This window comes from Myxine glutinosa, chromosome 7 (assembly GCF_964187855.1).
Source record: "Myxine glutinosa chromosome 7, kmMyxGlut1.1, whole genome shotgun sequence".
NCBI lineage: Eukaryota > Metazoa > Chordata > Myxini > Myxiniformes > Myxinidae > Myxine > Myxine glutinosa.
The window spans coordinates 39,917,037-39,936,826 of record NC_136267.1 but is presented as its reverse complement, the minus strand read 5'-3'; the positions used below and the strand labels follow the sequence as shown (position 1 = coordinate 39,936,826).

General features: G+C 44.7%; 1 protein-coding gene across 4 annotated transcripts in view; it reads left to right on the top strand.

Annotated features, from left to right (window-relative positions):
• LOC137430728 (intermembrane lipid transfer protein VPS13A) overlaps positions 1-19,790 on the top strand; it is a 149,678-nt gene that overhangs the window by 102,213 nt on the left and 27,675 nt on the right. For all 4 annotated transcript variants that reach the window (XM_078781541.1, XM_078781542.1, XM_078781540.1 and 1 more), the window contains 14 exons: positions 321-476; positions 2,903-3,227; positions 3,349-3,506; positions 7,803-7,921; positions 9,294-9,573; positions 9,673-10,065; positions 10,205-10,312; positions 10,432-10,578; positions 10,763-10,891; positions 11,402-11,532; positions 11,666-11,792; positions 11,960-12,198; positions 18,314-18,455; positions 19,379-19,519. In XM_078781541.1, coding sequence (XP_078637667.1) covers positions 321-476; positions 2,903-3,227; positions 3,349-3,506; positions 7,803-7,921; positions 9,294-9,573; positions 9,673-10,065; positions 10,205-10,312; positions 10,432-10,578; positions 10,763-10,891; positions 11,402-11,532; positions 11,666-11,792; positions 11,960-12,198; positions 18,314-18,455; positions 19,379-19,519 — 2,595 coding nt within the window. The remainder of the gene's footprint in view (positions 1-320; positions 477-2,902; positions 3,228-3,348; positions 3,507-7,802; positions 7,922-9,293; positions 9,574-9,672; positions 10,066-10,204; positions 10,313-10,431; positions 10,579-10,762; positions 10,892-11,401; positions 11,533-11,665; positions 11,793-11,959; positions 12,199-18,313; positions 18,456-19,378; positions 19,520-19,790) is intronic.

Below are 19,790 nucleotides of genomic sequence, written 5' to 3'. Positions count from 1 at the left end.
TTAACTCGATTTTTATTTACTTCCAGTATGCAATTCCCTACTTGTTTGCAAGGGGTGTGTTTGAACTTTCGTTCACCACTATAATAATCTGGGTTGTTTGGGTGGTGTTTTTTGAATGGTCAATTTGAAATTATACATATTGCATCAAAAACTCTCCCTTGTGTGCACATCCACAATTGTATGATTGTTTTACACCTTTTTGTTCCATTCCAATATATACAGATGGTTTTAATAGGAGTGCAGACTGTTCTGAAATGCCATCAAGGCCTTGAATGGACCAGGTTATCCTTCAGGTTTTTGTTTTCCTCCTGGGCACTCAGGTGCGAAATAGTGCAGTTTGTCCTGCGAGGCAAAGGCGTTCGTCAGAGGAGATTCCTAACCTGCCACCCGTCATGGCCATCGCCGTGACATCACAAGACATGCTGAACATCACTCTGTCACAGCAAAGCCTAACAATGATCAGCAACTTGGGAAAGGTGCTCTTTTTTTGTCATGTCATGGTGGTCATGGTTTTTGTCATTCATCCTGATTACCCTGCCAATGATTACTCGTGATAGCACAGAATTACTAAAGTCCCTTCCCACCATATACTGTTCACATAATGTCTCCTTAAGAATGAGTATCATTGACTTTAATAAATAAAGAAAAAGAATTTATTACTTTTGCAAGTTATTTGACTTGAACACATTATTAGTGTGATTAATATACAGTCACGTGAAAAAGTAAGTACACCCCATGTAAAGTTTTGACTTTTTCAACATATTTCAACATACAGCTATTTGATCTTCATTTCAACAATATTGACAGATAAAGGTGATATTGTGGTGGTTACCTTATGTGCAGGTAACCGCATGTGGCGGTTACCTTATGTGATTACCTTATTTGGGCATAATACACGTGCACGGGCCTGTTGGACTTGTGGTTGTGCGGACGTGGCGCACGCGCGGTTGCCGGAGCCACGCCCTCCGAAGAGGGCTTTTGGCTTTATATAAGCGTGCCGACTTCCGTTCGAGTTTAGTGTGCTGGATCTTGCTGTTACAATAAACCATCTTCGAACCCTACGAATGGCCTCGTTCTCTCGCCTTCCGCGACTCCTAAAATATAATATAACAAATATCATGAAACATTTACATTTTGTGGTCCATTGTATAATTTAAATAAACATAAATGCAAATTTCGCATGTGGAAAAAGTAAGTACACCCTTGGCTCGAGTAGGTGGTATTGCCCCCTTTGGCAGAAACAACCTCAAGTAGGCGTTTCTTATAACTGTCTACCAGTCTCTGACATCGACTGGGAGAAATTTTTGCCCACTCCTCCATGCAGAATTCTTTCAGCTGTGCGATGTTTAAGGGGTTTCTTGCATGCACAGCTCGTTTCAAATCCCTCCACAACATCTCGATGGGATTTAGATCCGGGCTTTGACTTGGCCATTCCAGAACCCTCCATTTCTTTATTTTCAGCCATTCCTTGGTGGATTTACTGGTATGTTTAGGGTCATTGTCATGTTGCAACGTCCACCTTCGGTTGAGCTTCAACTTTCCGACAGATGGCCTCACATTATCCTCAAGCACGCACTGGTGCAATGAAGAATTCATAGTGGGTTCTATGATGGTGAGCTGCCCAGGCCCTGATGCAGCAAAGCTGCCCAAACCATAATATTTCCACCACCATGCTTTACAGTTGGTATCAGGTTCTTGTGGTCAAATGCTGTCTTTGGTTTTCACCAAACATGTCTTCTGGTACTGTGGCCAAATAGCTCTACCTTTGACTCATCTGTCCAGAGCACATTGTTCCAGAAGTGCTGGTCTTTGCCTAGATGTTCATTGGCAAACTTTAGTCTTGCCCTGATGTTCTTTCTGGACAGCAAAGGTTTCCTCCTGGGAGACCTCCCATGTAGATCAAATTTTTGCAGCCTCTTTCTAATGGTAGACTCGTGCACTTTGACATCAACAGTGGCAAGAGCTACCTGTATGTCCCGTGATAACATTCTGGGGTTCTTCGAGACTTCTTTCAGCATGTTGCGGTCTGCTCTCGGGCGGAACTTGCTGGGGCGGCCTGGTCTGAACAAGTTGGCAGTTGTTTGGAATGTTCTCCACTTGTCGATGATCTTCCGGACAGTCGAATGATTGTTTTCAAATTGTTTGGAGATCTTTTTAAATCCCTTCCCAGACTCGTAGGCATTTATAACCTTCTTTCTGAAGGCCTCAGAGAGCCCTTTTGATCTAGGCATGGTGACGCCACACACTTCAACAACAAAGAGCAAACCAAACTAAATGTCTGAGGTTTAAATAAGACAGGTTCCTCCAAGATCCTCTCTGATGATGTTTTAATCATTTGCACCTGAGCTGGTGCACCTGATTCTAATTTTAGGTATTTGAAGCAGTGATAAATGTAGGGGTGTACTTACTTTTTCCACATGTGAAATTTGCATTCATGTTTATTTAAATTATACAATGGACTACAAAATGTAAATGTTTCATGATATTTGTTATATTATATCACCGTTATCTATCAATATTGTTGAAATGAAGATCAAATAGCTGTATGTTGAAATATGTTGAAAAAGTCAAAACTTTACATGGGGTGTACTTACTTTTTCACGTGACTGTAGATGTCATTAAGTGATCTGGGTAAGGTTTTGAGCATTGGAGTGTAATAATTGACTAAGTGAAAACTAGGCCTGGAACGGACCAAGTAAGGCATATATATAAAGTTTGCTTCTATTAAAAAAAACCACGTAAGACATGATTGCTCAATTACTCGCCATCGTCAACTTTTACTTGCTTCAAAGAAAAAGAAAAAAATGTGTATGTATGTATATGTATATATATATATATATTTATATGTATATTTATATATATACCATATGTATTAAATGTACAATGTGCTTTCTCCGTGCAGGCCTTTGCAGAAGCTGCTAGCCTATCCTCTTCAAATGCAGGCTCAAGTGAGGAGGTAGCTCCTGTGACCATAAAAAACTGCCTCGGCCTACCGCTGGATGTCAGGCTTGGAGATGCAGTCTCCCCCCTTACGCCGGAGGGTGAGCCAACTTTTCCACAGCCTCGCCTTTCTCCCCCCATGTCTCCACGATCACCGCTGGATCCAGTGGCACTTGGCCCTGTGAACATGCTGCAAGATGGAGAGAGTTTGGGTCTGGATTACTCTGTACCCGGAAACTGCAGAGAACGCTCGTTACTCTGCCGACAGGAAGTGCACCTGGCCATTGGTATTACCATTAAATAATCTCCCAATGGTGTTGTATGTAACAAAGTTTCTTTTTTTGTCATTGTTTTTTTGAAGAGGCCAGTCTGATTTTTTAAAGAAAACCTTGCGGTGTTCAACTCCAGCTCCACAGGACTATAACGAAGTTGTTCTGACGATGGCGAAGGCGGGGCGATACGTGCACACAGTCTGCCATACCAAAGACTTGCAGCCAGTCATACTGGTGTGTCAGGTGGATGCAGCAGGTGGAATGAAGTCACTCACTGTGAGGTCACCCTTACAGGTAAAACCAAAAGCGATACCCATGACTGTGATGATTATATTTGGACAATTATAAAGAAGGAAAGGTTTGTTGAAAGAAGGAGAGAGAAGGATGTTGGGGAGCGCGTATCAAAACTCGGACATTTTTGCATCCAAGATATTGAGATAGCCCCTAAGGAAGTTTTATTTTCTTAGTTATTTATTTCAATCTATCCTTCACATCCCGGTGGTGTAATTGTTAAGAGCGTCCGCTCTTCGTCTGGAGTTTGGCGATTGGAACCCCGGCCGAGTCAAACCAAAGACTTTAAAAATGGTACGTGCTGCTTTCTTGCTCGATGCTCAGCATTCAACGAGGATTGACCACGGACAAACAACCATTGGTAATAATCTTAGTATAATTCACTAAATGTCCGTCCGTCCGTTCGAAGGTACCGCAAAAACTGCTCAACCGATCGCAACGATATTTTGGGTGGGTATTCTCGGACCCCTGGGAGTAAAATAGGCTATATTGTTTTTCCAAGTTTTCAAATTTTCCAGTTTTTCCAAACACGATGGAATAATATTGTTACGGATCGCGGTTTAGATGTTATTATGGGCCGAGCGGATGGTCCACCGCGACCGTTACAGGATCCCCGATTGGCCCGACTCCCCCAACGTTGACCAAATCGCGCTATGCTAAATCAATGATGGAAAGGACACACCGACTGGGATAGATGAAACGACGCAAGGGGTACAGTTCTCAAGACCTCCGGAGGAGGATATAATTAGTGGTGGAGAAAAGGGGTAGATTACAAGGTAGAGTGAGGTAAAAGACACAGAAGAGATAGGCACTTAGATACAATCTTATCTATCCCAGACAGACCACAGACAAACGGAACAAGGCTGACTTACACAGGGATTGATGGCAGGGAAGGACAGGTCGGTTGATAGCACAAGGTGCACCTTGGCTCGGGGACAGGATCAAGCACGGTCCAAAAGATGCAGGGAGGCCTCACAGCGCTTCGAGGTGGCGTCTTTCTTTCTCCAAGCTCAGCGCGCATCTGACGTCACCTCCCTCTTCCTGCGCATGCTCAGCGGGGAGTCACACGCCCTCGGCTGGTTGGCTCCGCCCCAGATGGGACCGGTCCGCCGCTTCTATTGGGTGCGGGGGTTACCGGGCTCCGCCCTTGACGAGGAGCTGACAGCGAGCCCCTACTTGGTAACCCCGTCGAGCACATGTTCGATGGCGGCTCGTTGGAAAGGCCTGGTGTCCTCCCAACACCCCCTACCAACCAAGCCGGAGTAAGGACGCGCACTCCCCGCGCCGCCGCCGTTGTTGTTGTTGTTGTTGCTGAACCGTGAGGAAGAGCTGCGGGGAGGTATTGGGAGGTCCTAAACTTCCTAACGGTGCCATACAATCACATTCTGGTGCAACGAAGAGTCAGAATTAATGGAAACGAGTCCTTAACTGACATAGACTAAGAATAACTAGCAAGATGTCCTATAGTTGTCTTACATGAGATGCGGTGAACCTGGGTGCGACATTTAATGGGGGAAATAGGGGGAGGTCGGGTCTACAGAGTGTTGTTTACAGAAAATGGGACTAGGGAATGGGGGATTGGGGATAGTTGGGAAGTATTGAGGAAATAGGGGAATATTTACAAGCGGATATGGATGGATGCAAATCCCATATCCGCAACAATATTTACCGATATGAACAGTGATGTGGCTTTTGTTGAAATTCTACAAATACTGTTTATTCTACGTACCAGGAGAGAGTAGATCGACTCCTGACGAATTTTTTTTTTTTTTTTTTTTTTGTGTATACAAGATCGAGGCTCGTGAAAGAGCTAACATTAATCACACAAAAAGTCAAACCGACACACAAAACACAAAAAATAAGGCGAGCGGCAGACAAGATGGGGAGAGAGGGGAGTGAGAAGGACACAAACACAACATTTGAGAGCATGGACAATGGGAGAAATGTGAGAGGGGGAGGGCTTTGGGGGAGGTGGGAGAGGTATAAAACATATGAACACTGCAAGGACTTCCAGGAAAGAAGTTAGAATGAAAGAAAAAGAAGAAAAAAAAGTGTATCTGGGGTGAATTAGTGGGGGTAGAAAAGATCAAGGTTTTGAACAGCTGTTTTAAAGACCTGGAGAGAGGAGTGGGATTGAAGGGAGTGGGGGAGTTTGTTCCAGAGGCGGGAGAAAAGGGGAATGAAAGAGTGAAGGTGAGCAGAGAGCCGAGATTTTGGCAGTTTAACCATAATAGGGTTGCTGGCAGATCTTGTGTGACCTGTGGGAATATTTGGGGGACAGAGCACAGAGAGAGCTGGGGGAGCAAGGCCGGAGAAGAGTCGGTAGAAGACAGAAAGACCACCTACCTGCCTGCGGTGAGTGAGTGAAAGGCCCTCAGAGTTAACTTCATCGCAGGAGATTCCAATGATTCTGAAAGCTTTGCTTTCAACAGCGTGAAGCCGAGCTAGGTGTGAGGCAGGAGCACCAGCCCAGAGGGGGGAACAGTATTCCATTGAGCTGCGGGTGAAAGCCTTGTATGTGGTGAGGAGCTCAGGTGTGCCAAGGAAGGACTTCGCACGACGGAGGATGCCCAGTCGGCGACTGGCTTTGGAGGCCAGCTTGGAAATGTGGTTTTCCCAAGAAAGATCATGGCAGATAGTGAGACCCAAAAGCTTGAGCGACAGAACTTCTTGGAGAGGATTGTTGAGAAAGTAGATGGGAGGGTTTTCCAGTCGGTCCTTTCAGAGAGACATTGTAAGAGTGTGTGATTTGTCAGGATTGAAAGACATGTTCCACTTGTTTGACCAGTCTGTGATTTTTTCCAGGTCTGCAGAGAGTGAAGAGGCTGCAGACTGCCGATCTGAGGGATGAGGAATGGAGCGGCAGATAGTGGAGTCATCAGCAAAGAGATAGAGAGGATTTTCCAGAGAGTCGGAGAGATCACTGATGAAGACCAGAAATAGCACAGGGCCCAGAACACTACCTTGGGGAACTCCAGCCAGAACAGGAAGGGGAGATGAGAGAAATCCATTCAGGGCCCACATGTTGCCTTCGACCAGAGAGGAAGTCCGCAAGCCATGAGTGGAGATTTCCATGGATACCATAGGAGGAGAGTTTGGTGAGCAGAGCTGGATGCCAGACCGTATCGAAGGCACGTGATATGTCAAGTGAGACAGCTCTGATTTCCTGTTTGGCATTGAGGACCTCCATCCATTGTTGAGACAGCAGAAGCAACATGTCCAGAGTAGAATGACCTGGTCTGAATCCAAATTGATGATCAGAGATCAAGCCATTGGAGAAGAGGAAGGATTTGATATCCGAAGCAATGATGGATTCCATGACTTTGCTGATAAATTGGAAGCAGGCTGATTGGTCTGTAGTTGCAAGGATCTGTTTTTTGCACCTTTTTTTGTGTAAAGCGCTAATGTTTGCTGATTTCCAAGATGCTGGCAGATGACCTTGAGTAAAAGAGAGGGTGAAAAGAACAGAGAGAGGGTGAGATAGAGCGGCAGAGCATGATTTTAGGACCCGTGGGCTGATACCGTCTGGTCCAGTTGCAGAATCAGAGTCGAGGTTTGACACAGTTTGACAGTCGAGATTTTGACTCTTCCTATATAAACGGGCGGCTCCGAAGTAACACAGCAGCGTGTGCAAAGTGACTGAGAAACAGGTGTAGCAGCCACTTCCGTGTTACAGATTCGGCGCGCAGTCTGCACACATAAACGTGCGACTAAGAAAGACGTGTAGCGGCCGCTTCCATTTTGCAGAATTCAATCTTTTTTTCAAAATGGGTGCCATGTACTGTTTAGATTTTGATGATTTGCGTGTGATATGATTCAACGGATGTTTATATGAATCGTTTAAAATTTAAAAAAGCCTTCAATTTCTGATATTTTGCCTTTTCATTTGGGCCTCCCAATTGAAGCCCCGCCCATAGGGTCGGTACAGGTGCTAGTATTGGTAATAATAGCGCAGGCTTTGGTGGGCCTAATGGCTTCCTCCTGTGTCGAAGTTCCTTGCAAGGGAACTTTTTATTTATTTGTCTTGTTGCATGACCAAAACATCTTTCAGGATATGTGTACCTCAAGTTGATTGGATCTAACCTCTAATCTTTAACTTTTACTCAGTTCCTTTGTACTTCCTCTTGGAAAGTTTATTATTCTGAATTATGTACAAATGTTTTGTATCTTCTTAACAGACTAAACCTATGACCTGTACAACCCTGATAGAAAGGGTCACACAGGAAACACCACAGCCTTTATTTGAGTTGACCATGCGACCACTACGAATAACCCTTGCCTTTGCGTATCTTCCCGTAGATTAAAAATCATGGCAGTATGGCTTTCAAGGTGCTTGCGAGTGGCCACGAAGAACATATGAAAGAGATTGGTGTGGCTGAACCTGCAGCTGAATTCAATGTCCCATTTTCTGCCTATGGGTGAGACGATATTGGCATGTTTTTGATGAGGGGAAGTTTGCATCTTTAATCGGACTCGGTGGCGTAATGGTTAGAGCGTCCACTCTGAGTCTGGGAGGTCAGCGGTTCAAACCGGCCGAGTGATATGAAAGACTTTTAAAATGGTACTTTCCGCTTCCTTGCTTCATGCTCAGCATTTACAAAGGATAGAACATGGACAAATAACCTTTCGTTGGCAACCATTGCAAAGGCTTGATTGGCCTAATGGCCTCCTCCTGCGGAACTTCCTTGTAAGGGAACTCCTGTTAATTTAAAGTCAGTGTTGTAAAAAGTGTTTCTTGGATAGTTCTAGAAATAGAGATTGTATTTTAATTATTTAAGCGATAAACAATTATGAAAAACTATGTGAATGCACCCGGCGTTGCCCGGGTTCTTTTTGAATGAATTTAATCTTCTGTACATATGCCTGACGTGAGCCCAGTATCAGTTTGTGCTCAACGATTCCTTGTTCTTTCTTCTGTCGGGCCCCGCGAGAAAGAATTTTGAAAGCATGTGTTGCAATCAGTCAGATATTCCTATTAAGTGCATAAGTTGTACTTCAAGAGAATTTTGAAAGAAGAAGAAGATTTATTGCGAAATGGGCCCAGGCCAAGCCGAGGCGGCCTCGACCGGCCTCGCCACCGAGCCTAAAACCTTCCCTGGGCCCGTCCCGACATTTTTTGTTTTAGAGGTTTCCTGCTATATTTCACCCTTCAGGAGATTAGCGCATGCAGACAAACAAACAAACAAACAAACAAACAAAAATTCTTTTATATATATATATATATAGAAGATATGTGCTGTCGGTGCTTGATTAACAACAATTCCCACCATGCAAGTTCCACACTGGTCAACCTAGTTGTACAATATTTCTAGCAATCGACAATGAAGGTTTGCTATCCTGGAGGTACACGCACTCATCCCTGAGCTGTGTCAATAGCCTGGCTTTTAATCCTGATCCGGCTATAAACTGTCATCCTGGTGTTTTGCAGGCAAGGTGATTCGCCAATGTGTGTACGGTCCATCATATGGAAGTTAATCCGCGTGGCCCAAATGCTAGCATTAGTCGGTGGACGTTGAAGATCACACGGTGTCCTTCGCAAGGTGTGGGCGAGCTATCTCTGCCACCCTGAACAAATCACAAATTTCTGCTCTAACCTATAGAAAAGGGCACGGCATGAGTAGCACAGCTGCAGCCCTAGCAAACCGATATCCACATTCAAGTGCTGCATAGGAAAGAAGAATAAGAGTGAATGTTTGCCATTCGGTAATGCAGTTTTTGCACGCTATAATTTTCAAACCGTTTGATTTCAAAATGTCCAATGTTGCAATTTCTCCCATGGCTCACCTTCAGGATAGACCTCTTTATGAAGCCGGAGAAGGGGGAATACGAAGGTGCACTGCTTTCGTGGGCAGGGATCATTAGCAAGGCTGACTGCGACGCCACAGAACTGCAGTGCCCGGTGCCAAGGCAGGGGGAGCAACCTGTGCGCATCATGGTCACACGCGAGAAAGACGATCTAAGTTCGGCATCCCATCGGGCGGCAACAGATTGCCCTGCTTGTGTGCTGCACCTACGATCCGGAGTGTCTCTACAAAACCTGTTGCCTTACCCACTGAAGTGCACACTCAAGGTGACTCTCGTGATTAATAGAAAACGTTAGTCATTTTCTTGCTGGGATGGAAACTGGCACGGGTGTGGAAAAAATGGGGGAATCTCTTGCTGCTTTTAGGATTCGACGGAGAAAGAGGAGCTCACTCCTGGACAGGTGACCGACCTTTACCTGGCCGATCCCATGGCGGCTGTTCTGCAACTGAGCCTTTGTGGCTACTTCTCCACCGATTGGCACGCGACGCTAAAGCTGCAACCTGACCTCCCAGAGGTCACGGCTGTGACCTTTTCAGCAGCCGGAAGTGACGCAGCCACCCCGTTTGATGTGAAGATCGAGGTTTCTCGGAATGGAGGGCAGACGACTCTCGCGGTGTTTTCTCCTTACTGGATGGTGAACAAGACTGGGAGGCTGTTGCAGTACCATGCAGACGACATTTACCGCAAACATCCTGCTGATTATCACCTACCTTTTCTCTTCTCTTACAAGCCTCAGAGCATGTTCAGCAAAAACAAGGTTCGTGAGGGCTAACAGAGGATTTTTTTTGTAACTCGTGTTGGCAGGGGTGACGAGCTGAGAATTTCACCTGGCAGGCTGATTCAATGAGAATTTTACAGGTGATTGCATGACGCTGAGTAACCAGGCTCTTTTTCAGGTGCAACTCTGCGTAACGGACAGTAAGAACTCTGACTCGTTTTCCTTGGATACGGTGGGAAGTGGAGGATGCGTTAAATGTACCACTAAAGGAAAAACCGACTACCAGGTAACACCAGGGAAGACAGGATTGCTGGCAGGCCGGGTTAGGAGAAAGTAAACTTTTCCCAAACCTTCCTTCTAATATGAGAATCCAGCTTTCTCATGCTCTTGCGCGCTGTCTTCCAGGTGGGCATTATGATCCGCTTGGGCAGCTGCACCCAGACCAAGCTGGTATGCTTCAGCCCGTACTTCACCCTCAGCAACAAGACTCGGCTGGATCTGGAGGTTTCTGAATTGGGTGTCGAGAGATGGCTACTTGTTCCGGAAGGAAAGGTATCGAGTTAAAGAGAAATTCTCATCTTTGCATTACCATATACAGGAAATTTCAATATTTACCAAGACGCTGATGCAAGTGACTTTGTTGGTTAATTATATTGTCCTTTAATTGTTTGTGGGAGAGAATATCGTCGACTGCCTCCAGTTTAAGGCTCCATCGCTGACATGCATTTCATTTCAGACTGTTCCATTCTGGCCCGAGGGGGAGTTGGATAGGTTGTTGGTGAAGGTCAAAGGCTCCAATGAGTTGTCAAAACCTATTGACTTCACCGAGCACGATAATGGAGTTCTTCTAAGACTTGGGAACAAGGTAAGGAAAAATCACAGCTGACAATATGAAGAATGTTGTGGAGTTCATTTCTAATCATCAGGAAGATTACGATTGGAGGTAGTGTGGTTGAGATGTGAACCTGTGATGATGGGAATAGAGCCTGTGATTGATGCTGTGAAGAGGAACAGGTTGAGATGGTTTGGTCATGTGTTGAGGAAGGATGAAAGTGACTGGTTGAGAAGAGTGATGGAAATGAATGTAGAAGGAAGTAGAAGACGGGGAAGACCGAGAAAGACTTGGCTAAAGATGGTGGAAGAAGAAATGCGGGCAAGGGGGTTAACAAGGAGAGATGCAGAAAATAGGGCAAAATGGAGAAGATTGTCATGGGGACCGCAAGGCTAACCCCCACTCTAGTAGGGAAAATGGCCTTTAAAATGCATGTTGTTGTTGTTGTTGTAGTGTGGTTGAGAAGGGTGGTTTGTTGTGTGTGTTCTTTTTATTTGTACCGCTAGTGAGTGGTCATATTCAGTTAGCCATGTGTTGTTGCAGTATGGAGGGCTGATTGTTGATGTTAACGTGGTAGAGCACGCAGCCATCATTTCCTTCTCTCCCTTCTTTGATGGTGCGGCCTCGGCACTCCTCGTCAACCATACGCAACTTCCTTTTACATTCACCCAAAGGTGAGCACTGCACATCACCTGGGAGGATTGGCGGATGGCGTTATCGTGGAGATGTGTACATTTTCTTTTATATATATTTTTTCAAATTCTATGATCACTCTCGTGGTGATTCTCTATTTTTTTCATTGTCTAGCGGTGTCGAGGAAGACAGAGAGCTTCCTCCAGGGAAAATGGTGCTTTATACTTGGGCAGACCCCTGTGGAAAACGCCAGCTCAAGATCAATCATCGGCAGCACACCTTCAAACTCGACCTCATCAAGGTCATTACCTCAGCCTTGTCTAATTGATCTGCTCAATTATATTCCACCTCTAAACTAAGTAGTTCACCTTTGGCATCAGCACAGCCTGTTGGCCTTGCTAGACTTGCTTAAGGTGTTGCAGAGAAGCTCGTCTGTGCAAGCCTTCCATGGTTTCCCACCTTCTGCAGAACGAGCAACACATAAATGATGAGAGTGGCGACAGTGATGCAGAGAAAAATGTCTTCTGCATCAGTTTCCTGGATGGCCTACAACGCGTTGTGTTGCTGACGAGCGACGATGCCTTGAATGCCCTGGAACAGCCAGTGGAGCAATCTTTACAGAGGATTGTAGTTTCCCTGCAAGCCTGCGGCTTGTCACTTGTCAACAACGCGCACATGAGGGAGGCATCTTACATCGCACTTACCAGGTATCGCTCTGTTCCGTCTCGTTAATCTTTTTCAGGCCATTGGATATAAAGCATCGCATGATGTCTGGGTTGATGCAATGGTGGCAGGTGTAATTGCCTCTATCCAGCCTAGTCAGATACAACAACAACAACAACAACAACAACAACAACAGGCATTTTAAGGCCATTTTCCCTGCAAGAGCGGGGGTTAGCCTTGCGGTCCCCATGACAATCTTCTCCATTTTGCCCTATTTTCTGCATCTCTCCTTGTTGACCCCCTTGCCCGCATTTCTTCTTCCACCATCTTCAGCCAAGTCTTTCTCGGTCTTCCCCGTCCTCTACTTCCTTCTACATTCATTTCCATCACTCTTCTCAACCAGTCACTTTCATCCTTCCTCAACACATGACCAAACCATCTCAACCTGTTTCTCTTCACAGCATCAATCACAGGCTCTATTCCCATCATCTTTCGCAATTCATCATTTGTCTTCCTCTTTCTCAACGATACTCCACACATCCACCGAACCATTCGCATTTCCACCCTTTCCAGCCTTCGTTGCTGCTCTACGTTCATTACCCATGTCTCGCTCCCATAAATCATAACACATCTCACACATGCAGCATACACCTTTCCCTTCAGCTTCAACGACACTCCCCTCCTCGTCAGCACGCCACTCAGTTCCCGAAACTTCTTCCATGCACATCTCACTCGAGCAACCGTTGCCGAGTCTGATCCACCTTCTCCATTCAGCATGTCTCCGAGGTAGCAAAATGTTTTCACACCTTCCAGCTTCACGCCGTCTCCAAGATCCAACTCAACATTTCCTCCATCTGCAGCTCCCTCTGTGCACACCTTACATTTGAATGTAGCTGCCACACTGGCTAATGACCCTCTCAAACCACTACATTTTTGATGAACCCACTCAGCGCACATTGCACATTGAATGGAGTTCACTCCAACACCCTTCCTGCCGAGTCAGATGTCAGATGCCTGGTCAAATTTATCTATCCAGCCGAGTCAGATGAGTCAGAATTATTACCTTTGCCGCCAAAGGTGGATGGAGGTTATGTTTTCACCCCTGTCTGTTTGTTTGTCTGTCTGTCTGTCTGAACAAGATATCTCAAAAAGTTGTTGATGAATTCGGACTAAATTTGGCAGAGAGGTCGTGTATGTGACAAGGACGAAATTATTAGATTTTGGTGAAGATCAGGATTCGGATCCGGCTGGTAGAATTTTTGAAGTGATTCTTCAACATTGGGAGATGGGGCCAAAAACTATATATAGCAGGATATCTCAAAAAGTTGTGGACGGATTTGGACTAAACTTGGTGGACCGGTTGTGTGTGTGACAAGTACTAATCGATTCGATTTTGGTGAAGATCTGAACATGGATTTGGATACGATAATTATTTAAATTTTAAGTGATTTTTCACCATTGAGAGATCGGGCGAAAAGCGATATACGAAAAGCGAAAAGCGATATATGTATAACATGATATTTAAAAAAGTTATGGACAAGTTATGACTAAACTTAGTGGACGAGTTGGTTAGGTGACAAGAACAAGCTGATTAGATTTTGGTTCAGGTCGAAATCCAGATCCGGCTTATCAGTGGGATACAAAACATAAACTGTTCAGCCTGGCGGAGGTATGCGCTCTACAGAGTGCCGTTCTAGTTACTTTTGTGTTTTTCAGTGCCCATTCCTTTACATAACTTCCACTTGTCTTTCTTCCTGGCATTTTAAGGCCATTGTGAAGTTGCTCCTTGTGAACCTTTAATTTATCTATTTACAAGTAAGTTTGTTTGTCTGTTACCCTGCACATGCGAAGCAAAAAGTGGGGTTAAGCAACTGGGGCATTTGTGTCTGTCAGTCTGTCTACAAACGTAAGTTTATGATCGAGGAAAAACTTGACTTTAATTGATTGTTATATTTTGAACATGAATCGGAACACAGACCTGTAGTTTAGCAGAACTTTGGCTCTGAATTCGTCCTGATCACACATGCTCAGAGAGGAGTGAGATATTTTTAAGCAGTGAAGCCTCCTCAATATTTGACTATGTCCTTCCATCCGTCCTTCAAAAATGTCCCGCAGGACCTTTCTATCCAACAGTGTTTAACTCTAAAGTGATCCAAAGGGTAATTCTAATGGATTTCGTTCATTTCTAGGCTTTGCCTATTTCATATAAAAAATGCCAAACTGAAGCGCTTCCTTCGGACACGTGTGCGACCTTTTTTCTTTTTATTTCTTTTTTTTTCTTTTTTTTTCTTTTTTACTCTGTCTGCTTGTCTGGCAGTAAAATAAAATTGAAAATTATTCCAAACAGGAAAGTTAGTTTTTAAGGACGTCATGAGGACACAAACAGGCTCGAAGAACTAATGTAATGTGTTAATTAAGGTGGTGTAAAAGATCAACAGTGGTAAACTTCCAAACTTTTCTTTTTTTTCTACAACCTTTAAAATCGTCAACACTGGAAATCGTCAACAACACTGTTTGTTTGTCTGTGGATATCTTGAAAGGTTATGGACAGGTTGGGTGTGTGTCAAGGACAAATGATTCGATTTTGGTGAAGATCCAAAATTCTTCGTGTGTCAAGAACAAATGATCCGGTGATTTTTTTTCATCATTGAGAGATGGGGCCAAAAATAATATATAGCATGATATTTGAAAAAGTTGTGGACGGATTACAACAAAACTTGTTGGATGAGTTGGGGAGGTGCAAGAACAAGCTGATTAGATTTTGGTGTATGACAAGGACAAATGATACTGATGCAGATCCGGCCTATCGGTGGGATACAAAACGTAAACTGTTCAACCTGACAAAGGAATGCACATTACCAAGTGCCTGTTCTTGTTTCAAAATGTTGTATTTTAATAGTTTATGACACTAGCAGGGGTACCCGGCGTTGCTCAGGCAGTAGGGGGGTGAAGGGGTGACATTGAGAAGAGGGGTGAAGGGGTGAGATGGAGAAGAGGGGGTGGCAGGACTGCCGGGTCGGACAAGAGTACCACCTGAGTTGCAGGGGGGAGATGACAGGGAAAAAAAACTGAGGAGGGTAGGAGAACCAGGCTAGACTACAGGAGCAAGGAGAACTATAAGTTAAAGTAGTATACAAGGAGAACAAGGAGCAGGCCAGAGGGAGCAGGAGAACTGCTAGGGTCGGAGTGGAGGGTCAATAGAGCCGTGGGGAGAGGAGCAGGGCGATACCCTTGTTGTTAGTGTTTTAACCTTCAGAAAAAGACAGCAACACGATGAAGTCACTCACAAAAAAAACATAATTTTCTTTTTAACAACCCCCTTCAAAACTACACATCTCAGCCAAGGAACGGAATTTTCACACAAGTCCCACACTTCCGAACAGGTGAACAAATGGTGCCCCATGATAACCCCCCCCCCCCCCCTCCCCTCCTCCCTTTCTTCAACATCCACAACCATTAATCTTCACACTGATGAAGTAGCACTTATAAGGAAGGAAGGAAGGATTGATCTCGACGGGACAGTGCGGCTCTTACACAAGTCTCAGTTTTGGGCTCGGAGGTTCGAGGTGGAGAGGGTAGGGGACTCAGGTTTTCTGTTGGGAGAGGGTGGCAATGAGTGACGTCGAGGCCACACCCACAACCTACCACAATATCATTTATAATTTAATTTCGTGATATTATTAATAAGCCATAAAAAACCAAGTAGACCATGCACAAAAAAAAAAAAAAACACCTTTAGAGGCCATTTTTCCCCGCAAGCGGGGGTTGGCCTTTTTCGGGAACTGTGGTTGTTGTTGTTTTTCGGTCCCCTTTTTGAAGCAATGTTTTACGGCCGGATGCCCTTCCTGACGCCAACCCTTTTTGCTGCCTTTAACGACAAGCAGGGAATTACCAGTGAACTGGTACTCAATTAGCCGACCTCGGAAGGATGACAGGCTGAGTCAACCCCCCTGGCGTTAATTCAGCGATTGACCGGGATTCGAACCCAGGATCCTAGGATCCTAAGCCGGCACCCTAGCCGCTAGCCCAACACCAGGGATACCATGCACTAACCATGCACAATAGGAGGTCCAATTTCGTCTAATTGGCAAGTTTGGTGACAATTTGTACAGTAGGTTGAGTGTGATTGGTGTTGTTCACTCAAACAGACAGACATGCAGAAAATGACCTTCATTTACAAGATAACCTGGCCAAATCCATAACCTGGCACTTGTGATTGATTGGTCAATCAACCCAATTAGCTGCCGTTGTACTGCAATGTTCTTTAATGCCTTTTCTGATTCGCCAAATTTGTCCCAAGTTCATGATCATTTGAATATTCTTCGCCACGATTGAATCCATTTGTTTTATTAATGTGCAATATTTAGCCGTGGGGATAAATATATTTGAAAAAGTGTAATATTTTATGATTACTGTGAGAAAAATGAAGTTATCCTCAACTCTTTAGCTAGCTATTCAAAAAATGAATGAATGAATGAATGCTGTTCAAAGCTATTTGAAAAAAGTCATTTGAATATACTGTCTCATTCCTGGGGTGAACACCCCTGGGGAAGGATCGCCGGAGCTTTACACTCCGAGGCGCTCAGTCAACGATGGCGGACCTTCTTTATACGTGCTGGGGAGGGCAGTGTGGAGTAGCGGAGCTCTTACCTGTACGGACTCCACCAAACGTCTTCGACCCTGTTAATCAATTCAAACCGTACAAATACCGGCTTTATTGAAAGGAATGCCGGTAACAAAAGATTGCACGGTAAACTAAAATTCCTAATCGAGGGACCCTATATACGGACTCGAATACAACGCAGGGGGAAAAATAAAGGTGAAAAGAATGTGTCGTGTCTGTGTGGTGCATATGCCTGCATTCCGCCTGGCGTCCGTGACCGTCGAAGGTCCCGCGTCCCTACGCGGGAAGCACACGCCCTGGCGTGAAGTTCATGAGCGGGAAAACAGGCCTTGGCGTGCCGCTCGTCCACTCCAGCTGCACTCGTCCCTGTCGTCCGCTTCTCACACACCGACGTCCCTCAGCGCACCGACGACGCACAGCCAACACCGACGAGCCAAGGAAAGGACAATGCGGTCGCTCAAACCGATGAAAGCCAGGGACCACGAGACAAAATGTCGGGACATGACTGTTCGTGATGAAATCCAGATGCCGAGAGAGATGTATATGCTGCCGTTCGTAAAGACTGCCCCAGCATAAGAGCGATAATGAATCCGACTGCTTCGGATGAAATCCCAACGCAAGAGAGTCATATCTGCGACCGTTCGTCACCAAAGCCAGGACCCAAGAGGACAAAATGTCGGGACTCAAGTCTTTTGTTCCTCGTGTTCTTACATCATCCGACGACGTCTGTGCATGCTCCTATCAGCGAGTCCCATCTCATCGCTCTATGGTATCGGACCAATCGCTGCTCTTCGGGGTGTGGCCTCACGGACCTGCCTGCTTGGTGTTGCGATGTGGCGGCTGGCAGCGCCAGCGGTATTGTTCAATGTCTTGGTTCCGGTACTTTTATTTAGTGTTTATTTTAGGTGTGGAGTGCATGGCAGGTGTGGTGTGTGTCATAAGGAACAGAGGGAGAATACAGAGGTGATTTACATACAGGGAATTTACGATGAATCCCTAACTAATTAACATAACCCCACCCCTCATCATGGGGACAAAAATACACTTTTACACGACATCCGGTCTAACGGATCCCTGCTTATGGTGCATGTGGGTTCTTCTTCTTCATCACGACATTCAGAGAACACTATACTAAACAATCCTACCTGGCCTACTATATTCCATTGCCTACCCCCCATAAACGTAACAATACCTATTTGAATTTTTTTATTTTTAATATAGCTCGTTTTAAAAAGTGAAGAAGTTAGATCTGGATGTATTGTGACCTATGGTGTGTTTCCCTCCTTTCAATGTGCTCATATATTTATGGCTTTGCTTATTTTTGACTTGATATTAGCTAATAACAATACTCTTTATATAAACCTCTTTATGCTTTACTCTTTATGCGACACTCTTTATGCTTTACTCAAATCTAAATAACCCTATCCTGATCAGGTGACCAAACTTGTGCTCAAATATTTGTAAAATCGTTGAACAAATATAAAAGTGTGTGATTTTTAAACAAGGTGCTTCTCTTTTTGCCCTGCCGGCCCCAGCACAGGCATTGTGTGGGAGGAGAAGCCAAAGAGGAGGTGGAAAACGATGAGTGGCAAGTGGTGCAATCGACTGGAGGAAGAATACCAGCAGCTTTTGGCTGAGCCAGAGAGAGATGGAAAAATCGTGATTGATGATAAAGAGGTAAAATAATTTGCCAGATCATCATTGCTTAATTCTTCACAGTTTGGGGTTTTTGCCCGTCCCCCGCACTCCGGGAGATGGGGTTTTGCAATCGCTTTTGTGTCTGTGTTTGTATGTGTGTCCATGCCAAAGCATTTTTTAGCATTTGTGCTTTTGTCATCAAATCTTCAAAAGAACATTTTTCATGAGAATATGGAGAACACCAATGAAAAAAATGCACAATTTCTTTTCAACTCTTGTTTTTTTTTCTTTTTGGATACTTAGTCGAGGCTCGTATAAGAGTAACACATACTAGAACATATAATAAAGGGAGTTGGAGGTGAGAGGTGGGGAGAGAGAGAAACACATCAACAGTAGAGAACAGGGACATTGGGAGATCTGTGGAAGGGAGAGGGCTGGGGCAGGATACACGGGGGATAAACAAGATGGACACTACAGGAGATTTCAGGAAAGAAAACAGGGAATTTGAACGAGGTGGGTTTGGGGTGAATTAACAGGGGTAGAAAAGATCAAGGTTTTGGATCAGGAAAGATAGGAGATGATGGTGAACAGCTGTTTTAAAGACCTGGATGGAGGAGTGGGATTGAAGAGACTGTGTGAGTTTGGTCCAAAGGTTGGCAAAAAGAGGAATTAAAAGGTGAAGGTGAGCAGAGAGTTTTGATTTTGTTAGTTTCACCAGAAGAGGGTTTCATCAAGTTTGTTTGGCAAGAAGGTTTGTTTTTGTCACGTTTGGTTTGAGTACCAAGCGGACGAGGGTGGGCCTTGCATTTTGGGATGCTTTCTCGTTTTGGTTGTTTTTGCTTTTTTAATGATCCATATTTTATCTCCGTGATCGTGAAATCTAATCCCCACCAACATTACTACTCTTCCCATTTTCTTCTTTTCTTGTTATAACTGCCTATTTCTTTCTTTGTTTTCTGTAGGTGGATCTATTTTCTATTCCTATGAAGCTCTTGGGGTCACGTCCTCGACCAATCAGGCGCAACTTCCTGCCTGCCATAAAGTTGGAGTATAGCGTATCTGCTCACCAAACAAGCGTCCGCGCGCAGATAAACCGCATTCAGGTAATCACAATCTCAGATCACAATGCCTATAAAAAGCACTCGACTTGTTTCACATCGTCCGTCCTCAGTGATGCCTTGTTTCTTCGATATGTTCATATCAAATCGCCTATTTGGCTCACAGATTTATCTTTGGGCTATCATGAAAAACATTTCCCTTCGTGGTGTGCTTTCATGCATTTGGTGAAATCTCACATTTACTTATGATTGATACAATGAGAGGTAACTGCAAACCTTTTATTGTTTATTCAATCTGAAACCTGGTGTTAGCTTA